The sequence below is a fragment of the Streptopelia decaocto genome, assembly GCF_964273445.1.
Source record: "Streptopelia decaocto genome assembly, chromosome: 21".
Taxonomy (NCBI): Eukaryota; Metazoa; Chordata; class Aves; order Columbiformes; family Columbidae; genus Streptopelia; species Streptopelia decaocto.
This window is the reverse complement of record NC_138676.1, coordinates 6,365,164-6,390,333: the sequence shown is the minus strand read 5'-3', so window position 1 is coordinate 6,390,333 and position 25,170 is coordinate 6,365,164. Positions and strand designations below refer to the sequence as shown.

General features: G+C 55.2%; 1 protein-coding gene, 1 long non-coding RNA gene and 1 pseudogene across 3 annotated transcripts; all 3 read left to right on the top strand.

The window, feature by feature from the left end:
- Nucleotides 1-212: 212 nt before the first annotated feature.
- On the top strand, nt 213-1,136 carry LOC309448703 (olfactory receptor 14J1-like; the record flags this gene model as incomplete). The annotated part of the gene is made up of 1 exon (XM_082070429.1): nt 213-1,136. The coding sequence occupies one exon, from the start codon at nt 213-215 to the stop codon at nt 1,134-1,136; it is 924 nt and encodes a 307-aa protein (XP_081926555.1).
- A 5,503-nt stretch (nt 1,137-6,639) lies between these two features.
- On the top strand, nt 6,640-20,526 carry LOC309448702 (scavenger receptor cysteine-rich type 1 protein M130-like; annotated as a pseudogene). Its single transcript has 9 exons — nt 6,640-6,703; nt 14,252-14,566; nt 14,838-14,970; nt 15,088-15,146; nt 15,799-16,113; nt 18,483-18,796; nt 19,321-19,641; nt 19,727-20,041; nt 20,381-20,526. The product of its transcript is annotated as a scavenger receptor cysteine-rich type 1 protein M130-like (transcript).
- Nucleotides 20,527-24,001: 3,475 nt separating this feature from the next.
- On the top strand, nt 24,002-24,637 carry LOC309448794. The gene is made up of 2 exons (XR_014185853.1): nt 24,002-24,138; nt 24,367-24,637. It is a non-coding gene; the product is annotated as an uncharacterized lncRNA (long non-coding RNA).
- The last annotated feature ends 533 nt before the right edge of the window (nt 24,638-25,170 follow it).

Genomic DNA, 25,170 nt, shown 5'->3' with positions numbered 1-25,170 from the left:
GTGTTCATGGTATTTAGATGCCCAAGCTGCATTTTAAACTGTGATGAACTGTTTTTCTCACTTAGTAGAAAGAGAGAATGAACTGAAAGACGCCTCCATCGGGGAGGGGGTTTTCCATGAGAAACAGCATGTTTATTTTCCTCAGAGAAGTGTCCCCTGATGTGTCACTGTCTTTTCCTCCTTGCACAGGTCCTCATTCCCACAGGCAGCCAATGTCCAACAGCAGCTCCATCACCCAGTTCCTCCTCCTGCCATTCACAGACACACGGGAGCTGCAGCTCTTGCACTTCTGGCTCTTCCTGGGCATCTACCTGGCTGCCCTCCTGGGCAACGGCCTCATCATCACCACCATAGCCTGGGACCAGCACCTGCACACCCCCATGTACTTCTTCCTGCTCAACCTCGCCCTCCTCGACCTGGGCTCCATCTCCACCACTGTCCCCAAATCCATGGCCAATTCCTTCTGGGACACCAGAAACATCTCCTACACAGGATGTGTTGCACAGGTCTTTCTCTTCACCTTCTTGCTAACAGCAGAGTATTGTCTCCTCACCATCATGTCCTACGACCGCTACGTTGCCATCTGCAAACCCCTGCACTACGGGACCCTCCTGGGCAGCAGAGCTTGTGTCCACATGGCAGCAGCTGCCTGGGCCACTGGATTTCTCAATGCTCTGCTGCACACGGCCAATACATTTTCACTGCCCCTGTGCAAGGGCAATTCCCTGGACCAGTTCTTCTGTGAAATCCCCCAGATCCTCAAGCTCTCTTGCTCACACTCCTACCTCAGGGAACTTGGGCTTATTGTGGTTAGTGCCAGTTTGGCTTTTATGTGCTGCATTTTCGTCGTGGTGTCCTATGTGCAGATCTTGAGGGCCGTGCTGAGGATCCCCTCTGAGCAGGGACGGCACAAAGCCTTTTCCACCTGCCTCCCTCACCTGGCTGTCATCTCTCTGTTTGCCAGCACCTCCTTTTTTGCTCACCTGAAGCCCCCCTCCATCTCTTCCCCATTCTTGGACCTGCTGGTGTCTGTTCTATACTCGCTGATACCTCCAACATTGAACCCCCTCATCTACAGCATGAGGAACAGGGAGCTCAAGGATGCCCTGTGGAAGCTAATGGTGGGATGCATTTAAAAAATAATAAAGTGTTCATCATCTTCTCTTTAACTGATAACAGTTTTAATGTAACTCATCAGAGGCCCAGACTTCTGTGTGTGTGTGGTGGGTGGTGGTGTTTATTTTTTAATAAATCATGATATTTCTGTCATCCCCTTTGTAATTAATTGTCAGCCTTTTTTTCAAACCCACTGCCTGTATAAATATGGACCCATGTTCTCTGTGTATTTAAACAAAATAAAGGGCTCTGCAGTGTTTTTTTTTCACTGATATTCTTCCTCCAAGGCCTGTTTGGAGCTGCAGGGACAGGTCCTGTGTGCATGGGAGGAGGGGAAAAGAGTCCATCCTGGCATCCCTGCCAGGGAGCAGCAGCGCTTGTTCTTGCAGAGCTGTTCTGGTTCCACTCCCACACTCTCCTTCTCATCCCTTGTGTTGGTGCAAGGCCTGAGTGCTCTGGCAGCTTGGTCACCGTCCTGCTGTGTGTCAGTCCTGTGGGCGCAGGCAGGGACAGGCAATGGGCACTTGTGTCACAGAGCTGGCCTCACAACAGCCTTTCCAGATAGAAAGGTGATCTCCTATGGGCAGTGCCAAAAGGCTTAGGTCTTCTTCAATTTTCTTTCAAGAACTCTCACAAGACAGCAACCTGGAGATTGAAACATCAAAGTACAGCTGAACAGTGTGTGGCTGGCACACAGCAGTGTCCTCTCACAGCCAGGCTCCTGCCAGAGACCTGCAGGACCAGCAGAGCAGGGTCTGGGCTGTGCCCCTGTGCACTGGACACCCCATGGAAGGAGCCCCAGGTCAATCACCATGGACTGGCCCCTCACAACCACCATTTCCAGCACTGGCCTCTCACCCCAGCTCAGAGTTCTTTGTCCCTCCATGGAATTACACTGAATGAGTAGGTGAGAGGTTCATGTTTGCATTGTACAGATGAGATGTGAGCATGCACATCGTGTACGTGAGGTGACACGAACCCAAGTCAGCACAAACACCATCAGCTATTCCTTGTTGTTCCATGAAGGCCTGTGAAACAGACATTTTATTGAGGTCACATCATGTTGGGACTAATATCCCATGGGAAACCACCAGAATGCAGCACTGGGATGTGCTTCCTTGAGCCAACGTCCATTCCTAATGATGAGGGACATCAAAGATGAATGCAGAACATGGGAACACACCGTGCGGCTGAGGAGCCTCCCAATCTCTGAGAATAGGAACAGAAGGCCAGAGAGACACTGTGACTTCTGCCTCTGTGTGTATAAGGGAGAGTATCTGACCCTGAATATCTCAATGTGTTTCAGAGTCCATGAGGCCAGCTCAGATTTGGACACCTGACAGAACCCTGATATTTCTGTGTGTGACTCCACGAACAAACCCCAGTGGCCCAGTGAGATTCATCTCAGCTTACTCGGACAGGCTCATTGCAAGTGTCCCTGTTTGCTCCATCACCTTTGCCATCTCCATCACATGCTGTTCTACACAGTCCTGCATCTGCCCCTCTTTCCCTGTGGGAAATTCTGGATTGTGGTCTCAAAAGTGCCACAGTAATCAGAGAGGCGCAGTGGTCCTTCAAAATGGCAGAGGACAAAGCCCATCTTCAAGAATAGCAGGAAGGAGAACTGGGAGAATTATGGGCTGGTCAACCTAACTCTGTCCCTGGGAGAGAGATGGGAGAGGGCCACTTTCTCCTACAGCCATGTCCAGGCAGCAGAAGGACAAGGAAGGGATTGCTGAACCCAAATGGGCAGGGGAAAGAAAGGCGTGTTGTGTACAAGGAGTTTTGCAAGGCCCCAGACATGGTATCCTGTGGTGCCTTAGATAAGATTGGGGAGATCTGGGATAAAGATGTGGATGTTGTGATGGGTGGGAAGTTGGCTGGATGACCAAGCCCAAATATCATCAGTGGTACAAAGTCCTCTGTTTAGCCGGTTTCCAGCATCATCCCTCAGTGATGAGTACTTGGGCCAACACTGTTGAATGTCTTTATTCTGCCCCTTCATCCTGTCATGGAGCACATTTTCAGCTCCTTTGTGGATGATGCAAAGCTGGGCAGAGGCCAAGAATAACATCAGCTGGTGGACTCTGCCTTGAGCAGGAGATTGAGAAAAGATGATGTTCAGGCCTCTCTTCAAACCTGAGTTATTCTATGATTCAATGAATCTTTACCTTGGAGAGGTGTTTGAAGACAGAAGACGTAGTCCTTACCAGCTAAAAGAATGAATCCTGCCTGCAATTGCTAACCTAAAATTTGTAAATCCTCTCAGTTTGGGTCTGTCTGCTCCACTAACAAAGATAAAAGTGACTTTTAAAACACCCAATCAGAACTTGCAAAGAATACTGTCCTTGCAGTGCTGACACACTGGAGCCTGCACGATCAGTTGAGTCTTGTTTTAACATCTGTCTCAAGACTGTTACATAAAGTGTCCTTTAGCTGAACTTTGCTCCTTTTACGTTCTTTATAATACTAAAATATACATCCCTAGGATGGGAGACACAGGCTCAGCCCGGGACGTTTCCTCAACAGGCATGCGTGGTGATAAAATGATTATGTAACCAATATACGAATGTGTGAACACTTGGCTCTTTAGGACTGCCGGGAGGGTCTGAATGGAGGGATAAGGTTTTGTATATAATAGATGTTCCTTTTCTATTTGATGTGCTGGCTTTATTCCAGCATCCAGACTTGTACAACTCTGTAATAAACAACATCTCATCTCTGGGTGTGGGAGTGGCTTTGCACTTTGGGTAGCGAATGTGCATTTAGCAAACAGGAAAAAGAAAAAAAAAAAAAGTGGCAGGGAAGGACACAGAAAAGGTGTCAACATTTCACATTTCTGTAAAGAATGCTTCTCCACTCAGATCTTTGATAGGAAATAGATTTGATCAATTTGATAAAACAAGCCTACTTTTATCTAGTCAGGTCCTGGCCCATAAGGAGGGTGATGGATGGGTATGGGATTATGAGGTCACTTGTGTCTCAGAAACTCATAACTGAGTTCAAAGACTATGGCTGTGAAGGAGACAGTGAAGTCAGTTCTGTCCCTGGAGGTGGCAGGCCAGAAACCGGAATAGGTGCTGGACACTGAACAGGCCCCTCAGGGAGGTGTCACGGTCCCAAGACTGACAGTGATCAAGAAGAGACTGGACAACGTCCTCAGATACACGGTGTGAACTGTGGGGTTGTCTGGTGCAGGGACAGGAGTTGGACTCAATGATCCTTGTGGGTCCCTTCCAACTCAGGACATTCTATGATTCTATGAAATACTACGTCAAAAGCCCATGTGTTCATTGTACAGATGACTTGTGAACATACACATCATGTGAATGTCCATTGTGTGTATGTGGAGAGATATACCCAAGGGAGAACAAATGCTGTCAGCTATTCCTTGGGATTCCATAAAGGTCAGTGGGACAGAGATGGTGTTCAGGGGTCTCTTCCAAGCCGCATTATTGTAGGATTCCATGAATCTTTTCCTTGGAGAGCTCTTTCAAGACAATAAACAGGAAGAAGAAAAAAAAAAAGAAGAGGCGGAAGCAGAGATATAAAATGCTCCACTGTAAATACAGCAGCTCCTCTGAGGATCGTTTCTCCACTCAAACCCTTGATAGGAAATCTATCAGATACATTTGATGCAACCAGCTTAGTTTGATCTGCTCACACACTGGACCACAAGGAGGGTGACGGTGGGTACGATGTCATGTGGTCACTTGTGTCTCAGGAACTCACAGTCCAGTAGGAACCAATGGGTGTGGAGGGCACTGTGAGGTCACTTCTGCCTCTGCAGGGGATTGGCCAACAGCAGGAACATGGCTGGGAAAGGACTGTGAGGTCACACACACGAGACGAGCAATCGGGCCCAATCAGCATGGCTGGATGAAAGGCAGGTCCTGCTTGACCACCCTGATCTCCTTCTGTGACAAGGTGACCGGCTGAGCAGATGAGGGAAAGTCTGTCGTGGGGAGTGAATCCGCCACACAGGCTGTGGGTGTTGTGTCCTTAGACTGCAGTAAAGCCTGTGACACCATATCCCACAGCATCTCCTGGAGAAGCTGCAGCTCATGGCCTGGATGGTGTATCTGCGATGGGTAAAGAACTGGCTGGAAGGCATTTTAGAGCCATTTGTCCCCTTCCTGTTCACATGGGCATCCCATGAATGCATCACTGCTCTCTGCCCCAGTGTAGACAGGCACAAGGCCTTCTCCACCTGGATGTCTCACCAGTGCCACTGTTTTCTCCAGCAGCCTCATCCTGGACTGTGGGATGCCCAGAACAGCCCTCCCAAGACAGTCTGGCAAAGCCTTTTTTCTACACCTTCCCCACATCCCTGCTCAATCCCCTCATCCACAGCCTAAGGACCAGAAAGGTTGGGTACAAGTGGGACATTGAGAAAAAAAGGTCAGAAAAGCTTTTAGAGGCACAGAAAGCCCATCAACATGTTGGCCTGCTGTTCTCTTCTGAACAGGCCCAGAGGACCTGGACAGCATTTGCTGTGTCCCAGAAACTCACCTGGAAGGTTGGGATATGGAGAAAAGGTTTGGTCTGGGAAGGGACAGACAGGGGCTGGTGGAACTGGCTGGTGTGACCGTGAGACATCTCTCCAACACCTCAGAAAAGTCCTGGCTCTCAGGGAGGCTGCATGGTCCTCTGAGAAAGAAAATATAAAAAATGACTTATCATGGAATCATAGAATAATTGTGGTTGGAAGAGACCCTTAAGATCATCGAATCCAACCATAACCTAAATCTGGCACTAAACCATGTCCCTAAGAGCCTCATCTATATGTCTTTTAAACACCTTCAGTGATGGGGACTCCACAACCTCACTGGGCAGTCTGCTCCATTGCTTCTAAACCCTTTTCCTGAAGATTTTTTTTTAATATCCAATCTAAACCTCCCCGTGTGCAACTTGAGGCCATTTCGTCTTGTCCTATCACTTGTTACTTGGGAGAAGAGACCAACACCCTCCATGATAAAACCTCTTTTCAGGTAGTTGTAGACAGTGACAAGGTCTCCCCTCAGCCTCCTTTTCTCAAGGCTGAACAGCCCCAGCTCCCTCAACCGCTCCTCATAAGTCTGGTGCTCCAGACCTTTCTCCAGCCTTGTCACCCTCCTCTGAACTCTCTCCACCACCTCAATGTCTTCCTTGCCATGAGGGGCCTAAAACTGACCCCAGGATTCAAGGTGCAGCCTCACCAGTGCCCAGTACAAAGGGATGATCACTTCTCTAGTCCTGCTAAAGCTCTGATTGAATCAAGGCTTGAACACCTTGGTGTGACCCAGTTGGTGAGAGGCTGGACTGCAGACTCCTGAGGTCCCTTCAACCTCAGTTCTCTCATGATCCCATTGTGATGTTGGGCTCTGTTTCAGACTGGAGCAGAGCAGGCGATGATGGGGCAGGATCCACCTGTGCTGTAGGTGACCATCTAAACCAACATCTCAGCCCGTGAACCAGCCAACACCTCAGTGTGACACTCTGGGCAAAGTGTGAGGAGTCCTGGGCAGGGAAGGTTCAGAGGGCATGGGGCGCTATGTAAGACACAACATGATCTTGGCTTCATGCCTGCAGGCCCATCAGATGTCAGGTAACGTCAATGAAAATTAAAATAAGAAGAACTGAATACAAAGATACAAAGCAAAGGAAGGTGTCAACACACCTTTCTTTATTTTTCTTTGGCGGGGAGGGGGTCTTTTCTTTGAAATGGAAAGAGTTTTCCAGAACTGGGAATAGATTTAGGACACAAATATCTTCAGCTCCAGGGACACAAACACCTGGTGCCAGTGGAGATGCCCCGGGAACTCCTGCCCAGGCTCCACCTGCATTGCAAGGTGCTCTGGTCTCCCCAGGTCCTCTGTGATAGATGCCAATCCCAGGCCAGCACCTCAGGTACACTGGGGCCCTAAAATGGCACTGGCTGTTTACGGTGAGACAGCTGATGACTGATGTCTGTCTGGAAAGGCGCACTTTTTTGTTGTTGTTTTGTTTGTGGTTTGTTTTGTCGCTGTGGTTGTTGTTGTTGTTGTTTTGGTTTTGGTTGTTAATGTTTAGTTGGTTTAGGGGTTTTTTTGCTTTGTTTTTTGGGGGTTTTTGTTTCTTTTTTTTGGTTTGTTTGTTTGATTGGAGATTTTTGTTTAGTGTTTTTTTAAACATATTAAAATTTAAAAGAAAAAAGCCAAAAAGTGAATTATGGGGAAGTGTACAAAGGATAGGAGAAGAAATATTGGTCTTGCCCTGTACTTCTGTTACCAACACTCTGTTATTTCATCTCCCTCGTCATTCAGGAGTTCCCACCTCCCCTGACTAAATGTCCCTGTCCAAGGACAACTTTCCAGCACTGTCTGGACGTTTGCCCTTCCCAGTGCTCTCAGGTTTCTCCTCCACTTGCTCTTTGGTCATTCAGTTCCTCTCAACTGTCTGGTTTCTGATTTGAGCTTCAGGGAGTTACAAACTTGACTCATTCTTCAGAGCTCTTTTTAACATGGCAGTCAACACATTAATTGTGTTTATTTCTATCCTTTCCTATCTCTTTGTCTAAAACAATTCTTGTGTGGATGTCCCTTGTGGATGCTGGACCTCATCAGATCCAGCTTACACACACAGCTGAGGAAAGTGTTTTGCTGTTTATTGAACTGTGCAGTGTTTGCACAGGAGAGCAGGTGGAGCTGGTGCACAGGAGCTGCAGCATCTCCTGCAGAGCTCAGTGGAGAAGTCTGATGTAGGAAAAGTGATGCAATCTCTGGTGGCCAATGAGGGAACCGGCAGACTGGGGGTGGGGGGTGAAGAGCCAGGTTGTCCATACAGTGTCCAGCCTCAAGGGACTGTTCTCCTGCCTGTCCAGATGTCTTCAGGAGACCCTCTGGATCAGTGTCCAGTGTAGAATGCTGCTGTCACTTCTTCTATATACTGAAAATTGACAGAAAACACCCTGGAAAGAGAAAATCCTCCTTTATGAAATCTTCTTTGAAATCTTCATCACTAAGTGTCCCATTGAAACCTCTCCAGTTAGTTCTACAAGTCTTGAAGATGTGAATGAAATTACAGAAAGAAACATCTCTCGTTAGGGCTTTCTGTGTTTTAATGAGCCCCATGGTGTATTTGGTGCTGAGTCCATGAACCTCAGATACCAAGCACAGACTGAAGAATCTCCTCAAGAAGTCCAAGTCAGAAGCAAACTCCAAAGTACCTTGAAGCATTAATGGGCCCCACTGAGGGCTGTTCCTGACAAAGCCTCCCCAGGGACTCGTTAGAGCAGATAATTGGAGGCAGTGATTGCATCAGGTAAAGGCAAAGTGCAGCAGCTCTGATGCTGAGAAAGCCCTTGGTTTGTCTGATGAAGGACAATGGCCAAGCCTTGACCCTCTGCCCCTGGGAAGGGAGATCCTGTCCCTCACGTGTGGCTCAGGGCTCTTCCTGGGGATGTGGGGAGTGCGATGCCCAGTGCAGGACAATGGTGTGACACTCCCTGGGGTGCAAGGAGGCAATGGGCTGCCATGGCCATGACAACCATGTGTCTCCTCTTAGGCGTCGCTGGCAGAGACATCAGCCATAGCCAAGGGGACAAAGACCTTGGCTCTTTCAAGGACATCCAGCCTTGCCAGCGCCCTTGGCCATGTCCACCACAGTCCATCCTGCACTGTCCCAGGCCTGTGGCTGTTTCCCCACAGGCTGCAGACACCCCATGAGCTTCCCCACCTTGTTCTCAGCCCAGTGTGTCCCCACCTGTGCTGCTGTCTCTCCATCCTCACCAGCTGTTCCTGGAAACACAAAGCCATGGCTGATCCAGAGTCCCTCTTAATGACGACAGCACTGTGCTCAGAATGACATTTCTTGATCCTGAGCTCCACTCTGGACCTCCAGAGCTGCAGTTTCCTATGGTTTTCCTTTCTCATGCTGTTTCCCTCCTCCCATCATCTTGGAAAGTGATTTTCAAGATTTCTGAATCTACTGTTGCCCTTTCTTGTCATGGTTTTACCACACCCACCAACTAAGACCGTAAGAGCTGCTCACATCCTGCCCCAACCCCCCAAGTGGGCCAAGGGAGAGAACTGAAAGGGAAGAGAAAAGCTCGTGGGCTAAGAAAACAAAATTAATAAGACAATTAAAAAAAATAATAATGCACTACTACGTATATACTGATACTAAAATATACATAAAATAAAATGTATGATAGTGCAATCCTCCACATAACTCCAGTCACCTGGAACAGGCAGCCCAAAAGAAGGGAACACCCTGGTCCTGAACAGGTGATCCCAGCATGAGAAAGTAAAAATGAAAGAGGCAGAAAGGCCCAAGGGGCAACTGAAAAACAGCAAAACATCATCAAACTGAACTAGCACTGCACTAATGGAACTTCCAAACAAAACTAACGAAGGAGCCAGAAAGCCTGAACTAACTAGCTGGAGAAGCCATCTCCAGCTTTATATTGAGCATGACATTAATGGTAGGGAACAGCTCATTGATCGACCTGTCTGACTCCACCACTTCCCTGGGCAGCCTGTTCCAATATCCCACAACCCACAATCAAACCTGTGCTCTGGACCCTTCACCAGCTCCATTCCCTTCTCTGAACTCACTCCAGCGCCTCAAGGGCTTTCCACCAACTGCATCTGACTCTATTCACTACAACTCTTCAGGCCCAGATATCCAGCCAATTTTTTACCCAGCAGGAGTACACCTGGTCAAGCCATGAGTAGACAATATTTTTATTTTATTATTTTGTTTTATTTTATTTATGAATAAATACGGTATTTAAAATGTGTATATACCTCTATAAATATGTGTATTTGTATACATTTTATATAGATATGTATAAAACCAGATAAATTAAATATACATAACCATTATAGCGTACATATAAAATGGATAACACCTTCTCCAATAAGACATAATGGAATGAAGAAGTAGATTTTAATGAGAGTAGAAAGAAAAGTACAAAGATGGGTCCACATTCCCCACTTCATCAGGTGCAGAAGCACCCACAGATGTGTGGGGTGGGAGGAACTTCCAGAAGGTGGGGAGCACACAGGCAAGTTGGATCATGCCCAAGGGCCAAGATCCCCCAAGGGGGCCACCAATGGACTCTCAGCGCAAATCCTTTAACATACAAAGAAAAGCCCAGTCCTGTGAGCTGGACTGGAAGGTCCCCACATCCAAGCCCAGCCCAGCAGGACGGGCCTTGCAGGATTACTGGGTCAGACTCCGAGCTCCTCTCGGTGCTGTGAGACACAGGGAAACTGTCTGTGAACATGGGAAACCAGGAGAAAACGCCAGCTTCAGAAAAACATGTGCATGGGGACAGTATGGAAAAGACCCAAAGGGGATCTCAAAATAGACCACGTGAAGCAGAGGAACACGCCAATGAACCCTGAACCACGAATTGGATGTTAAGATGCCAAACAGAGGCACCCCACTGGTTGTGGGGGTCTCCCAGACGCCTGTAAGGCAAATGGGGGGTGCAGGCTGGTGATAAACAGGTTTCGTTGTGTGACAACCTTGAAGCACTCCCCCCATCCTTAGCAGAACAAAGACCTTGTTATGCCTTAAACGTCTGGGTTTTGTTGCTTTGGGAGGAAGAGATAGATGACAACTCGTCTTATCTTTCCCGAAGTTTTATGGCCATGGAGGCAGAAGATAAGGACAATTAACAGTGTTGCTGTGAAAGGCCTCATGGCCTAATGGGGATGATAAAGAGGAACCATCTGTCTGACAAGCAACTACCAGAAGAAACCACGAACCATCCATGGAGATCCATGGAGACCATAGAGACCCATAGAGACCATGGAGACACATAGACACCCATAGACACCCATAGAGACCCATAGGGACCGTAGAGACCCATAGAGACCCATAGGGACCCATAGAGACCCATGGAGACCATAGAGACCCATAGGGACCCTTAGAGACCATAGAGACCATAGAGACCCACGGAGACCATAGAGATCCATAGGGACCCATAGAGACCATAGAGACCATAGAGACCCATCGAGACCCATAGAGTCATCCCGGGACCAATGTACCCGCGGGGTGGTGATATCTGTGATCTCTCTCCCCCTTTCTCTTTCTGATATCTTAGTTTTCCTCTTCTCTCTCTCTCTTCCTTCTTCCCTCTTCATCCCATCTGTTGAGTCAAGATTAATTCATCCCTCATCCCATCTCTTGGGACGGGACACATTGTCCTTAGGCTCATAACCTGATTGAATGTTCCCAACTACTCTGGCTGAGCCAGGGGAGAAGTCAGGAGTGCTGGGACCTGCCCTGGTCCACCTGAGCCACACCAGCCAAACCATTGTGTGCGTGTGTCATGGCAAGGGCTGGGGAAGGGGTGGTGGTAGATGTCAATGTCTGAACGCTGTAGGACCTGAGCAGGGTGCACACGGTGTGGAACAAGGGCTCTGTGCACAGAGCAAACAGGTTGTGCTGGTGAGGTCCCTGGGGTCTCAGTACAGTCTTGATCTGGGCAGGAACAAGCCCAGGGTCCAGTGTGAGTTGGGGAATGAGCTGTTAGAGAGCAGCGTAGGGGAAAGGGACCTGGGGGCCCTGGGGACAGCAGGGTGACCATGAGCCAGCACTGGGCCCTGTGGCCAGGAAGCCAATGGGACCTGGGGGGGGTTAGAAGGGGGTGGTCGGTAGGTCAGAGAGGTTCTCCTACCCCTCTGCTCTGCCCTTGAATAAAGGGTTTAGTTCAGATACTATCAGGATATACTTGGGGAGCATATATATATACATATATACAATATACACAGCCATAGCACCCTGAGAACACCCGATCTCATCTGACCTGGGAAGCTAAGCAGGGTTGGGCCCGCTCAGTACTTGGATGGGAGACCAATGGTACGTGCGATGGGTTAGAAGGGGGTGGTCAGTAGGTCAGAGAGGTTCTCCTGCCCCTCTACTCTGCCCTTGAAAAAAGGGTTTAGTTCAGATACTATCAGGATATAATTGAGGAACATATATATATATATATATATATATGTATATATATATATGTATATATGTAATATATGCAGCCACAGTGTAACCAATGAGCACACAGCAGTGGCAGTAGAGGGTGTGAGGTCACTGTCAGTGTAACCAATGAGCACACAGCAGTGGCAGTAGGAGGAGTGCTGCTCACGTCACTGGTGATACCCCATGGCCATGGAGCTCGGTGCCAACTGTCCATGTGCTGTCACAGGGTCCCCAGCAGGTGCAGGAGCTGCCTGGCCCCGTGCCTGCAAGGCCGGAGGAGCAGCCCCTGCAGCCCTGGCTGCAGCCGTCGGGCTGGGGGTGTCTCGGGGGCACCGCAGGGATGTGCCGGGCACGGCGCCAGGAGGAAACCACAGACTTCCTGCCCGCGCGCCGCGGGGGGAGCGCGGGGGCTGTGGTTTGTGCACCTGCAGGCTGCAGCTCTGATCCACCCGTGGGGAATAACGGCCCCTCGGTGACTCGCTGACAGTCAGGGACACGTCTGAGCCTCTGGGCTGCACGTCTGCTGCCAGGACAGGGACGTGTCCCAGCTCCAGCTCCTGTGAGGGACCTTCCGCGGGCTCTCCAGGGAGCGGTGGGTGAGCCAGCGCTCCAGGGATGGGGCTCTGCCCTGGGCTAAGGCCCTTTCCCAGCTGCTGCTCCCCGCACAGCGGGCTCTGTCACAGGGGCTGTTTCTTCCCTTCCTGACACAGCCCCGGTGCAGTCCCAGCCCCCTGGGTCTTACGGCACTGGGGTGACTGGACACTCTCACCTCGGGGTCTTGGATGTGCCTGTCGCAGCACATGCTCAGTGCTCCTGGTCCACACTCAGAGCTCAAGGGGTGAAAAACTGTTTGCCCCACTACAACCAGCCCTGTCCTGTGATGTTCTACCATTGCAGTGCTGTGACACCTGCAGCGGAGCCGTCCCTCATATATGGTCATGAACGGTGCTGGAGAAGTTCATTGGAGGACTGGGCCGTGTCAGAGGGGAGATAGCTCCCGATAATGTCTAAAAAGGTGCTGCTGCTTCGATTGGCTCCTCCTGTAACTGGAGGCATCTGCAGAGATATATTGCCCTCCCGCCATCATTGGTCCCACGAGTCCCTGGAGCTGTGGCAGGGAGTGCGGCACAGAGGGCTGTGCCATCAGGGCAGGAGGCTCAGGATGGGGACAGAGGGACTCATGTCCCCTCAGATGCTGTGGCTGCTCCTCTGGGTACAGCTGTGCAGGGGTAAGTGCTGACTCATTGTCCCACCGCCCAGGGCCAGCGGGTACCAGTGTGGTCTTGGGGATCTCTCCGGGAATGGGGTTTCTTTGCAGGTGCTGCTGAGACAGGGAGCAGAAGGTTCTCAGATCCACGGAGCCTGTGCCTTTCCCTGCGCCTGTCTGGGTGGGAGACAGTATCTCCTTTTCCAGGGCGCCAGTGTTCTATGCCTGGCTGGATTCACAGCCCCCCTGTCCTGGGGTACCCTTGGGGACCCCTTGTTCCCAGCACTCTGCCTCTGGACCAGTGGTGGCCTCAATGGCAATGGCAGCACCCAGACATCCCCAGGGCACTGAAAACCTCTGGGCTGGCCCAGAGGGTTTATGTGCTGCTCACTGCCCCTTGTTCAAAGGGAAACCTGACCCCACGAGGGCAGTTTGTGCCCCACAGACAGAAGAGGACGGGGACATCTGCAGTAGAGGCATGTCCTTCTGGGGGGCCTGGCCCAGGGCTGATGCTAGGGGAGAGGAGGGGATGTGAGATCCTCTGGATCATCTCAGTGGGAACAGGGAATGCCCTGGGGATGGGGTTGGTTTGGATGGTGCTGGGGCAGGTGGTTTACATGGGAAGCTGCAGCCCTGGGTACACAGGGCTGTTCAGGGGGTGCTGGGCTGGGGGCAGTGGGTGCCCACTGCAGAGCTGGGCAGTGTGTGGGTGGGCACGGGTGGGGGGCAGGTGGCCGGTGGGGTGAAAATAGGTGCCTTGTGTGGTGGGATGGAGAATGACCCTGCAGGGCTGGACCTGGGCACCCCCATCATTGTTCAGCTGTGGAGACAGAAGGGACCCTCACACTGCTCTGGGGACCTGCAGGGGAGGGGGCTCCCACCCTGGTGCCCCTGACTCTGTCCAGGCAGGAGGTTCCCCCAGAGCTGCAGCACTGGGGCTCGGTGCTCTCCTGACTCATCCCGTGTTGGTGTTTGAAGGTGCTGTGGAGGTGAGGCTGGTGGATGGCGGCAGGCGCTGTGCCGGGAGAGTGGAGGTGAAACACCAGGGACAGTGGGGGACCGTGTGTGGTGACTACTGGGGCATGAACGATGCAGCAGTGGTTTGTAAGCAGCTGGGCTGTGGGTCTGCTGTTGGTGTTCACTGGTATGGACACTTTGGGCCAGGATCTGGCCCCATTTGGATGGATGATGTCAGCTGTGATGGCACCGAATCTGCCCTGTCTGACTGCAAACATGAAGGATGGGGTGAACATGACTGTGGTCACGGTGAGGATGCTGGAGTGACCTGTTCAGGTAAGGGGTCAGCCTGTTCCCACCTTTGGGGCTGGGATGGTGGAAGGCCCTGGCTGTGCTCTCAGGAAGCAACAAACATGCAGGAGCAGGTCCCAGTGTGGCCAACAAGTCTGCTGAGCTGGGACTGTCATTGCTGGAGCAACCAGTCCTTGGGGAAAACTGTGACAGCCCTGTGGGCACAGGACCCCATGCAGGCAGCGCTGACCAGCTGCCCAACCCCTCCTGCCTCACCACAGGGTTGTATGATTTGCTTTTTGGTGTTTTTTTCCAGGATTTGTCCGTCTGGTGGACGGGAATAGCCACTGCTCAGGACGTGTGGAGGTCCATGATGGGAACCAGTGGAAAACTGTTTGTGGTTCCCGCTTTGGCCCCAAGGCTGCTGAGCTGGTCTGCAGGGAGCTGCAGTGTGGCGTGGCCCTGCCTGTGTCTGGAGGAGGTCACTTTGGAGAAGGGGCTGGTCCCATATGGGATGGAGAGCTGCAGTGTGTGGGGAATGAGTCCCTCCTGTCCTCCTGCCCCAGGGCGTCCTCCAGGGACCAGGCCTGCCCCCAGATGAACAGCGCTGCTGTCAGCTGCACATGTGAGGACTTGGGGTGGGGTGCTGAACACTGGGGTGAAACCCAGGCTGAGGAGGGGACAGTTGGTGCAGCTGAGACAAGGGAACTGGGGCATCTGTTCACACAGGCAACAGAGACCTGACCCTCCTGGGGATCACAGACAACGGCAGGACTGGGCTGATGCCCCAGGACAAAGGGGGCCATGGGCTGGGTTGGGCTCCCTGGGATCATCATGTTTCTCCACAGAGGATACACTAAGAGCTGAGATGATGAGCTGGGAGGTGCCCAGGGCAGACTGTGGCCCAGGGGAGCGGGGGGCCCTGGGAGAAGCAGCAGCGTGTGCTTGGGGATCCCTGGGGACAGGTTTCTTCTCAGGGTACTGGCTGGGGAGGAGTGGGTGCTCTAGGTGGGCCTGGGCCAGGGGCAGGTTGAAAGGACCATTAGGGTAGAAGGAAGGCTGTGGGGCATAAATGACCCTGCAGGGCTGGAGCTGGTCACCCCAGCCTTGCACAGCCTGTGGGGATAGAAGGGACCTCTGCACCACCCTGGGAACAGCCTGCAGGGAAGGGGGCTCCCACCCTGGTGCCCCTGACTCTGCCCAGGCAGGAGGTTCCCCCAGAGCTGCAGCACTGGGGCTCGGTGCTCTCCTGACTCATCCCGTGTTGGTGTTTGAAGGTGCTGTGGAGGTGAGGCTGGTGGACGGCGGCAGGCGCTGTGCCGGGAGAGTGGAGGTGAAACACCAGGGACAGTGGGGGACCGTGTGTGATGACTACTGGGGCATGAACGATGCAGCAGTGGTTTGTAAGCAGCTGGGCTGTGGGTCTGCTGTTGGAGCTCCTCAGTATGGACACTTTGGGGCAGGATCTGGCCCCATTTGGATGGATGATGTTGGCTGTGATGGCACCGAATCTGCCCTGTCTGACTGTAAACATGCAGGATGGGGTGAACATGACTGTGGTCACAGTGACGACGCTGGAGTGATGTGTTCAGGTAAGGGGTCAGCTTGTTGCTCACCTTTGGGTGTGGGATGGTGGAAGAGCCCTGGCTGTGCCATCTGGAAAAACAAACATGCTCGATCTGAGCTCAGTGTGGCCAGTTGTGCTGCTGAGCTGGGACTATCTTTGCTGGTGCGACCAGTCCTTGGGGAAAGCTGTGACAGCCCTGAGGGGACAGGACCCCATGCCGGCAGTGCTGACCAGCTGCCCAACCCCTCTGAATGCCCACAGCTCCCCACATTGACCCAAGAAGAAGGGTCTTTGCCAGCACTTACTGACTCTCATCTGTGCTGCTGTCACCCTCTGAGGCAGCTGAGGCCAGGGGGACATGCGGGTCTCCTGTCCCCTGCATGGCCATTGGCCTGGGACCTGTGCAGCCCTGGGCAGAGCACGGTGTCCCTGGATGAGAACATCCCCCTGGAGCAGGCAGGGGAGGGCTCTGGAAAGTGCAAATCATGATAACAGCTGCTCCATTTCTGTGCTCTGGGACATCTCCCATCTAAAAGGAACCTCCCAACAAACCAGGAACACCCTGGGATCAGAGTGAGCCTCTGGTTGCACCAGGTAATGATGGTCCTGCCAGGCCCAAGCTCTGCAGGGGCTGAGCAGCTGCAGCTTCGTCATCATCAGGGCCAGCTCTCCTGGACCCCAACGGCTCACACGGCTGCAGTGCTGGGGGAGCGTGCCGGGCGGCACAGAGGACCTTGTGTGGGACCCTTTGAGCACACCTGTGGCTGTGAGTGTGTGGCAGACACACACCTCGAGTGCTCTGGTGCTGTAGAGAAGGGGAGGACGGTCTTGGATGTGTTTGTGTCACCAGCACTTCCCCAACAGCTTCCCCAGGGATGTGCAATGGCAGTTTGGCCATGGCTTGCTTGGGGTGACGTGGGATGTGGACATGTAACTGTCAGAGATTTCTGGGGAGCTCCCAGGTGTGGCGTTGGCTTTGTATGTTTGGTTGCTTTTTGTTTCTTTGTTTGGTTAGGTTTGATTGCTTATTTTCTTTTGGTTTGTTTTTCCCCCGTCCAGGATTTGTCCGTCTGGTGGACGGGAAGAGCCGCTGCTCAGGACGTGTGGAGATCCGTGATGGGAACCAGTGGAAAACTGTTTGTGGTTCCCGCTTTGGCCCCAAGGCTGCTGAGCTGGTCTGCAGGGAGCTGTGGTGCGGTGTGGCCCTGCCTGTGTCTGGAGGAGGTCACTTTGGAGAAGGGGCTGCTCCCGTGTGGGATGGAGAGCTGCAGTGTGTGGGGAATGAGTCCCTCCTGTCCACCTGCTCCACGGGGTCGTCCAGGGACCAGGCCTGCCCCCAGATGAACAGCGCTGCTGTCAGCTGCACACGTGAGGAATTGGGGTGGGGTGCTGAATGCTGGGGTTGTGCTGGGGGTTGGGGACAGAGCAAGGACTGTGCTGGGTGGGTGTAGGGCCGGAGGGGTCATGGGACAGCCTGCAGCATGAAAACCGTGCAGAAGGAGAAGAAACGCCTCTGTCCCTCTGGCCTTTCCACCAGCTACCAAGGGTGCAAAAGCACCAACCCGCCCTCTCTGAATGCTTCTTTGTCTCTGTCTACTCTCCCATGGCTGTCCTAGGAGCCCCACACCGCTGAGGCCCCAGAGGCAGGCAGGACAATGGAGGAGTTTGCCTGCATTGATGAGGACTGGGTTAGGGAACAGTTAGGCGATCTGGACATCCATAAATCCATGGGTCCGGATGGGATGCACCCACGGGTGCTGAGGGAGCTGGCTGAGGTCATTGCTGGACCGCTCTCCATCATCTTTGCTATGTTGTGGCAAATGGGACAGGTGCCTGAGGATTGGAGGAAAGCAAATGTCACTCCAGTCTTCAAAAAGAGCAAGAAGGAGCACCTGGGTAATTATAGACCGGTCAGCCTCACCTCTGTCCCTGGGAAACTGATGGAACAGCTTATCCTTGGTGCCATCTCAAGCCATATCAAGGATAAGAGGGTCATTAGGGGCAGTCAGCATGGCTTCACCAAGGGGAAGTCATGCTTGACCAGCCTCATAGCCTTTTATGAGGACATAACAAGGTGGATGGATGATGGCAGAGCGGTGGACTGATCTACCTTGACTTGAGTGAGGCATTTGACACAGTCTCCCACAGCATCCTCACAGCTGAACTGAGGGAGTGCGGTCTGCAGTGAGGGTGACAGAACACTGGACCAGGTTGCCCAGGGATGTTCTGGAGTCTGCTACTCTGCAGACATTCAAAACCCACCTGGACACCTTCCTGTGTAACCTCATCTGAGTGTTCCTGCTCCGGCGGGATGGTTGGACTGGATGAGCTTTGAGGTCCCTTCCAATCCCTGACATTGTGTGATTCTGTGATTCTCTCCTCCTCTGTCCCCAGAGTACACAGGGTTCAGGCTGGTGAACGGCAGCACAGCGTGTGTGGGGAGGGTGGAGGTCCAGGTGCTGGGGAGCTGGGGACCCTCTGTGCCTCCCGCTGGGATCTCTCGGATGCCCACGTTCTGTGTCGTCAACTCAACTGTGGGTTTGCTGAGTCCATTCCCGGAGGAGAGCATTTTGGGAGAGAGACCGGCCCTGTCTGGAGAGACTCATTCCACTGTGACGGGACTGAAGCCCACCTGGGACAGTGCCCAGTGGCCACCCTGGGGGCCTCCCCGTGCTCCCCCGGGAACAACGCTGCTGTCATTTGCTCAGGTGAGTGCTGGGAAAATGGTGCATTAGCTCTGTTTCCCTTTGTGTGAGACACGGCCACCCAAAGCAGGGGTCCCATGGCAGCACCAGGCTGAATTTCTCCCTGGAGGGGCCCTGGGGGGCTTTCCCTGCTCAGACTGACCGCTCTGCTCTGGGAGAGCTGCCGTCTGAACAGACACAGAGACCTGTCCCCAGGGCAGCGCCTTGGGCCCTGCTACCACTGCCCAGCCCGGGTTCCATAGGATGAGCCCAGGACAGGCTGGTGGGGCTCTGCTCCATCCCTGTGGCTGCAGACAAACACATCCCATCCCCACAGAGAGCCCTGCAGAGCCTCATCCCACCACCCTGCAGCAGCAGACCCGGTGTGAGCTGCAGACAGGGCCTGGGCTTTGCCCTCGCTTCTTGTCAGCACAGGGCTCGCTCTCGCCCTGTTTGGTCGGACAAGCCCCCCTGCCCTCCTCCCTGGAGGCTGCCGTGCTGCCCGGTGCCGCTGATGGCTGCGGCTCCTCTGCTCTCCCCAGGCCCAGCCGACTCTGCGTCCCTGCGGCTGGTGGGCGGCGGGAGCCGGTGCGACGGGCGAGTGGAGATCTTCCAGCGCGGGACGTGGGGCAGAGTGCTGGACGACCAGTGGGACGTGCGGGAGGCCAGCGTGGTGTGCCGGCAGCTGCGGTGTGGAGAGGCAGAAAAAGCCTACAGCCCCCCAAAGCCTGAGCGAGGGACGGGCCCCGTGGGGCTGCGAGGGGTCCGGTGCGCAGGGCACGAGGCCAGCCTGACCCTCTGCAACACCTCCCTGCCCGGGAGTGCCCTGCTGGGAGGGGTTGTGGAGGACGTGGGAGTCATTTGCTGGGGTGAGCGGCGCTGCACGAGCCCACAGATGATGGGGTGGGGGAGCAGCCACCCCCTGACCGCTCCTGGGCTTTCTCCCCACTGCAGGGAGCCGGCGGGTCCGGCTGGTGAACGGGCTGGGTCGCTGTGCAGGGAGAGTGGAGATCTACTACCAGGGCAGCTGGGGGACCGTCTGTGACGACGGCTGGGACCTGTCTGATGCCACCGTCGTTTGCCACCAGCTGGGCTGTGGAGGGGCGGTGGAGGCGGCCGGCTCCGCTCGCTTCGGGGAAGGCTCCGGGCAGATCTGGCTGGACGGTGTGAACTGCTCCGGGGCCGAAGCTGCTCTCTGGGACTGCGCTGCCGGGCCCTGGGGGCAGCACGACTGCGGGCACAAAGAGGACGCGGGCGTCATGTGCTCAGGTCTGTGCTGGGAGCTGTGCTGCGATGGTTCCCGAGAGGCCGGGACGCAGGGAAAGCCGGGCATGGCCAAGGCTGTCCCTGGCTGAGCCCCTGGCTGAGCCCGGCCTATAGACACCCATGCACGGGTGCCCTCAGTTCACCCGGGTCCCTGGGGAGCTCAGTGTCCCCCAGGGTGAGCGGGGAGAGCAGGGGCTGTGTCCATCAGGGACTTCTCCCTGCCCTGGGTGCGAGGGGGACTTGCTGGCCCTGCCCTGCCTGGCTGGGGGCCTGGGGAGCGCAGGGGTGTCCTGGCTCCCACAGCCCCACACCAGCCTGTTCTCTTGCTGCCTTTCCTCCCAGAGTTCGTGGCCCTGAGGCTGGAGAACAGTGACGGCTGCTCCGGGCGCCTCCAGGTTTTCTACAATGGGACGTGGGGGAGCGTTTGCTCCAACTCGATGACTCTTGACACGGTGTCACTGGTGTGCAAGGAGCTGGGCTGCGGGGACGGAGGATCCCTGGAAACAGGCCTGCCCTATGGCAGGGTGTCTGGCACTGCCTGGCTGGATTATGTGCAGTGTGAGAAGGGAACCAGCTCCTTCTGGCAGTGTCCATCCACCCTCTGGGACCCACAGTCGTGCGATGACCTGCGAGATGAGACCCACATAACCTGCAATGGTAACTGTGAGCTACGCGGGCACTGGTGCCACCCCAGCTTCTGCTCCCCTCTGGGCATGGCAAATGCAGAGAAAGAGCTTGGAGGGGATTTCGTTGCCATGTCAGACTCTTGTGCTGCTGGTGGCACAGATGTGACCACAGTTCTCAGTGTCCCACATATCCGGGAGCAGTTGACAACCAGCAGTGCCTGGGGGAGGCAGCGACATCTCCAAGTGCGGTCTCAGCAGAGACCAGAGAGGGTTCAGAGGAGCCTCCCATCCATGGACACTCTCCTGCTGCTCTGTGACCAAGATGGCACACACAGGCACAAGCAGAGCTCAGCCCCGCTCTCTTCTGCACAATCCCCCAAGCCAGCCCCTTCACCACAGTGTTTCCTTCCTCAGGGGGACGCCCAGAAATGCCCCCAGAGCCTTTGGCCCCGTGCCCCAACTCCAGCAGCTGCACAGGTAGGGAGCTGCTCCTCCGCGTGCTGCTCTTGCCTGGCTCCTCTGCTGTCTGAGTGCCGTGGGAGCTCCTTGCCCTCTCCAGACAGGGAGAAGATCCGTGCCGTGGGAGGCGAGGACGGGTGCTCGGGCAGAGTGGAGCTCTGGCATCGCGGCTCCTGGAGGACAGTGTGCGATGACTCCTGGGACATGCGGGATGCCCAGGTGGCGTGCAGGCAGCTGGGCTGTGGCCCCGCGGTGTCTGCCCCGCACGAGGCTGCTTTTGGGGTGGGCCAAGGCCCCATCTGGCTGGAGCGGGTGCAGTGCCGGGGGACGGAGTCATCTCTGCAGGACTGCTGGGCCCGGCCTGGGGACGGACGTGCTTGCCGGCATAAGGAAGACGCTGCCGTGCGCTGCTCGGGTGAGCAGGGGCTGGGACCCCTTCGTCAGGTGTTGGCAGGGAGCTGGGAAAGGCCTTTCACCCGCTTGGTCCTGGCACGACCCCTGAGCTCCCGAGAGCAGGAATGTTCCTGTGGGGTGCAGCCGCCTGATGCCAAGCAGGGAGCAGCCTCAGTGGAACTGGGTGTCCTTGGGCCACTGCCCGTGGGGCCCTGCAGCTCCAGGACCATCCAGCCCCGGGCTGCCTGTGCCACCCTGCCCGCGGCCAGAGCAGAGGCCCTGGGCCCTGTCCTGGGTCCCTTTCTAGCACTACGGGAGGGGCAATTGGGGTGGGATGTGTCAGGGACACTACAGACACACACCGGGGTGTTGCAGGGGAGGCTCCCTGGTACGTGCACTCCCACCCTCTCAGCCCAGCTCTCCTTTTCCTCCTCTGCAGCTGCACCCAGGACAGCAGCATCCCCACCGCGAGCGTCCTCCCCAAGGCGGGGTATCCCAGGGCCGGGCTCTGACCCACACTGGGGTGCAAGGGGCTCCTTGCTGGAGCGTGAAACTCCCAGGAGGGAGTGGTTGTGTGGGGGTTGAGGAGGGGGTGAAATTCAGTCAGCAGGGTGGAAGCTTCTCCATCATCCCCCCTGGGGCCCTCCACTCTCTGCTGCCTTGTGTGATGGGGGTCAGATCTGGTGCTGCCTCCACCTCTCCCAGGGCTGGTGCTGTTCTTCCATGTTCTTGTCCGTGCAGATCCCACCCGGGGCCGTCCAACTGTCAATGGGAGAATCTCAGTGCCCGTCATCATCTGCATCATCCTGGGGGCCCTTCTCTGCCTGCTCCTGGCCCTGCTGGCCGGGCAAGCGCTCAGGGCCAGGGCTGGGCGCAGAGGTGTGTCCTTCCACAGAGCTCCAGTGATGCCTCCTGGAAGGGCTGGGGGTGCTGCGGGGGGTCAGTAAGGGGCACAAGCAGAGTTGAGGGGATGAGACTGTGTGCTGCCACCTGTCCCATGCACCCCATTGACTCTCTGGCCATAGGGCACCAGCAGCAAAGGGTGGAGAGAGCCCAGAGGTGGTGGGAGCAAGAGATGGGGCAAGGGGAGACATGGCAGAGCAGGACTGTAGGAGATGTTATCCTGGGGGAGAAGTTATCCTGGTGGAGAAGTTATTCTGGGGGAGAAGTTACTCTGGGGGAGAAGTTATCCTGGGGGAGAAGTTATTCTGGGGGAGATGGCCAAGGCTGGCAGTGCTCTGGCTAGTGCTGGAGGGCGCTCTGGGGCAAAGAAGAAGACGGGAGGAACACAGGGCAGCAGGGCCCATCCCCATGGAGTCAGGCCCCAGGCTGACCCTGGATGGCCCAGCCCTGCCTGCTCTTGGTAGGGTGGGGGCCCTGCTATGGACTCGTGGGGCAGACAGGGGTCGGCTCCAGGTGGAGGGGAAACACGGGAGCTGCTCTGGGGTCAGACAAGGGGGTGACCCAGGGGCCAGAGGCGCTTGAGCGCTGTCTCCAAGGGGCAGATGTGAGGGTGATGCTGCCCCAGATCATCTCCACAGTGATGTGGCCCTCACTGGGGATGTGGCAGCTGTTCCTGGACAGCACCCTGGGGCTGTGCTGTTGGAGCAGTCCTGGGCTGGGCCAAGGAAAAGGTTTAGGGAGCACAGTGGGGTCCCATTGGCCCTCTGCCTGTCCCCATGCCAGCTCTGCCTCTGTCCCCAGGCTCCAGGACAGCCCAGGAGCTCTTCCCCGAGGCCGTGTACGAGGAGATCGGGCACAGCCCAGCGTGGGAGAAGCAGGCGAGGTTTGGTCGCTCAGGTGGGTGTGGGCACATCTGCAGGACCTTTTCCCCTCACCCCAAACCAGGGCTGATCCCCTGAAGCCCCCAGCCCGTGGTCCCTGCAGTGCTGGGGTTGTGTGGTCTGTGGGAGAGCACCCCAGCCCTGGGCCCGGGAGAGGAGCTGCCTCCCAACCCGCTTTGTCCATCGCAGCTGGACAGCCCCTCTCTTCCTGCCCCTGCACCCATTGACGAGTGAGGGAAGAGCTGTCCTGGGGCAGCTCTGGGAGCACCTTTGAGACAGGGCTTGTCCCAGGGAGCAGGGTGAATTCCCAGCCCTCCTCCCCATGCAGCCCCAGCTCTGTGGGTCCCCTCCCCAGCAGTGCTGACCACAAACCAGGTCAGTGGGCTATACCATAACACTCACTGCACATCTCTCCAGGCTCCTCTTCAGAGCAGTCCCTGACCCAGCTGCAGTCTTACCCTGGGCACCGAGAGGAGGAGGATGGTCTGGGATCAGCACCAGGTAATGAAGCAGGAAGGGGCTGATCTGCCTGCAGACAAGTGAAGGATAGAGGTGTCACTGGGTGTCACCGTCAGAGATGTGGAGGACCTGGGGGTCTCCTGTGCTGCTGCCAACACCAGCGCCTCCCATCCTCTGCTCTGCAGGATGGATCTGCTCACTGTCACCAGCTCCCCTCTCTCTTCAGGTGTTCCTGTTCTGCCTGGGGGTGACCCAGTGGATGGCTATGAAGATGTCAGGGAGGTTTCTGACCCTGGGGAGGACGATGCCCCTGGACAGGGAGCTCGGGAAATGCCCAGGGTGCCAGAGGAGGGAGCAGGACCCAGCGATGCACCCAGAGGTGAGAGGGAAACTCAGCGCTGCTGGTTCCTGGGGTGCCATCCCCACTGCCACCCTGGTTGCGGCTGCACTGAGACCTAAACCTCCTGGGAAGGGGGAACCTGCCCCAGGAGTTTCCCGTGGAGGGACCGAAGGGTGGGAGAAGGAGCTGAGTGTGGTGAGGAGCAGGGGGAAGGTGATGCACAGACCCCATGGGGTGAGCTTCAATGTCCCGCATTGCTGCTTGCAGGGGGCAGCCTGTGCTCCCAGAGAAGTGCCGGGGTCCCTGGAGCTGAAGGAGACACCGCGTCCCTGTCCCCGGGGAGCACGGGCTATGATGACGCTGAAGAGATCTCTCTGGCACATCTGTGACACACAAAGGCTGTGACAGAGCCGGGTGGCACCGGGAACCGCCTCCCTTTGCCCATGGGCAGCACAAACAGCACAGAGTTTCCTCTACTTTCCCCTTTTTTCCACTGTGTATCATATTTGTTCTTATTAAAAGTGTCAGTGGACTTTGACTTGGAGCTGGTTTGTGTCTGCCCAGGCGTCAGGAAATCTTCCTGAGTTTGATCAGGGGCAGCAGAGACCAAAAACACCCCTGGGGTGGTTTCCATCCTGCTTGCCACAGGCAGTTTCTAGTCAAAATGACTCTCCAACAGGTCCCATGATGCTCCCCAGTGCCCATCTCTTCACCCCGAGATTCCCAGCTGCTCTTTCCCCAGGCCCTGCCTGAGCCAGGCTGGTCCCACAGTGCAGAGGCCATGACAGAGCTGCTGTGCCAGGGTCAGTCCTGGCTGTGACCCCACAGATGTGAGCCCTAAGGTCATCACCGTGCCCTTTAAACTCCAGATGGCCCAGAGGGGATCACACCCCAGATCACCTCCCACAATGGTCAGCAGGCAGCTGTGCTCCCCAGTGCCCGGCACAGGGTGCGGAGCCACTTTCTGGGACACACAGGGCTGGGGTTCCCTCTGCTCTGGCTCTGCCAGGGCCCCAGTCTCCATGGGCTGCTCCTGCTGCCTTGGGCCGTCACAGACCCCGAGCACTCTTG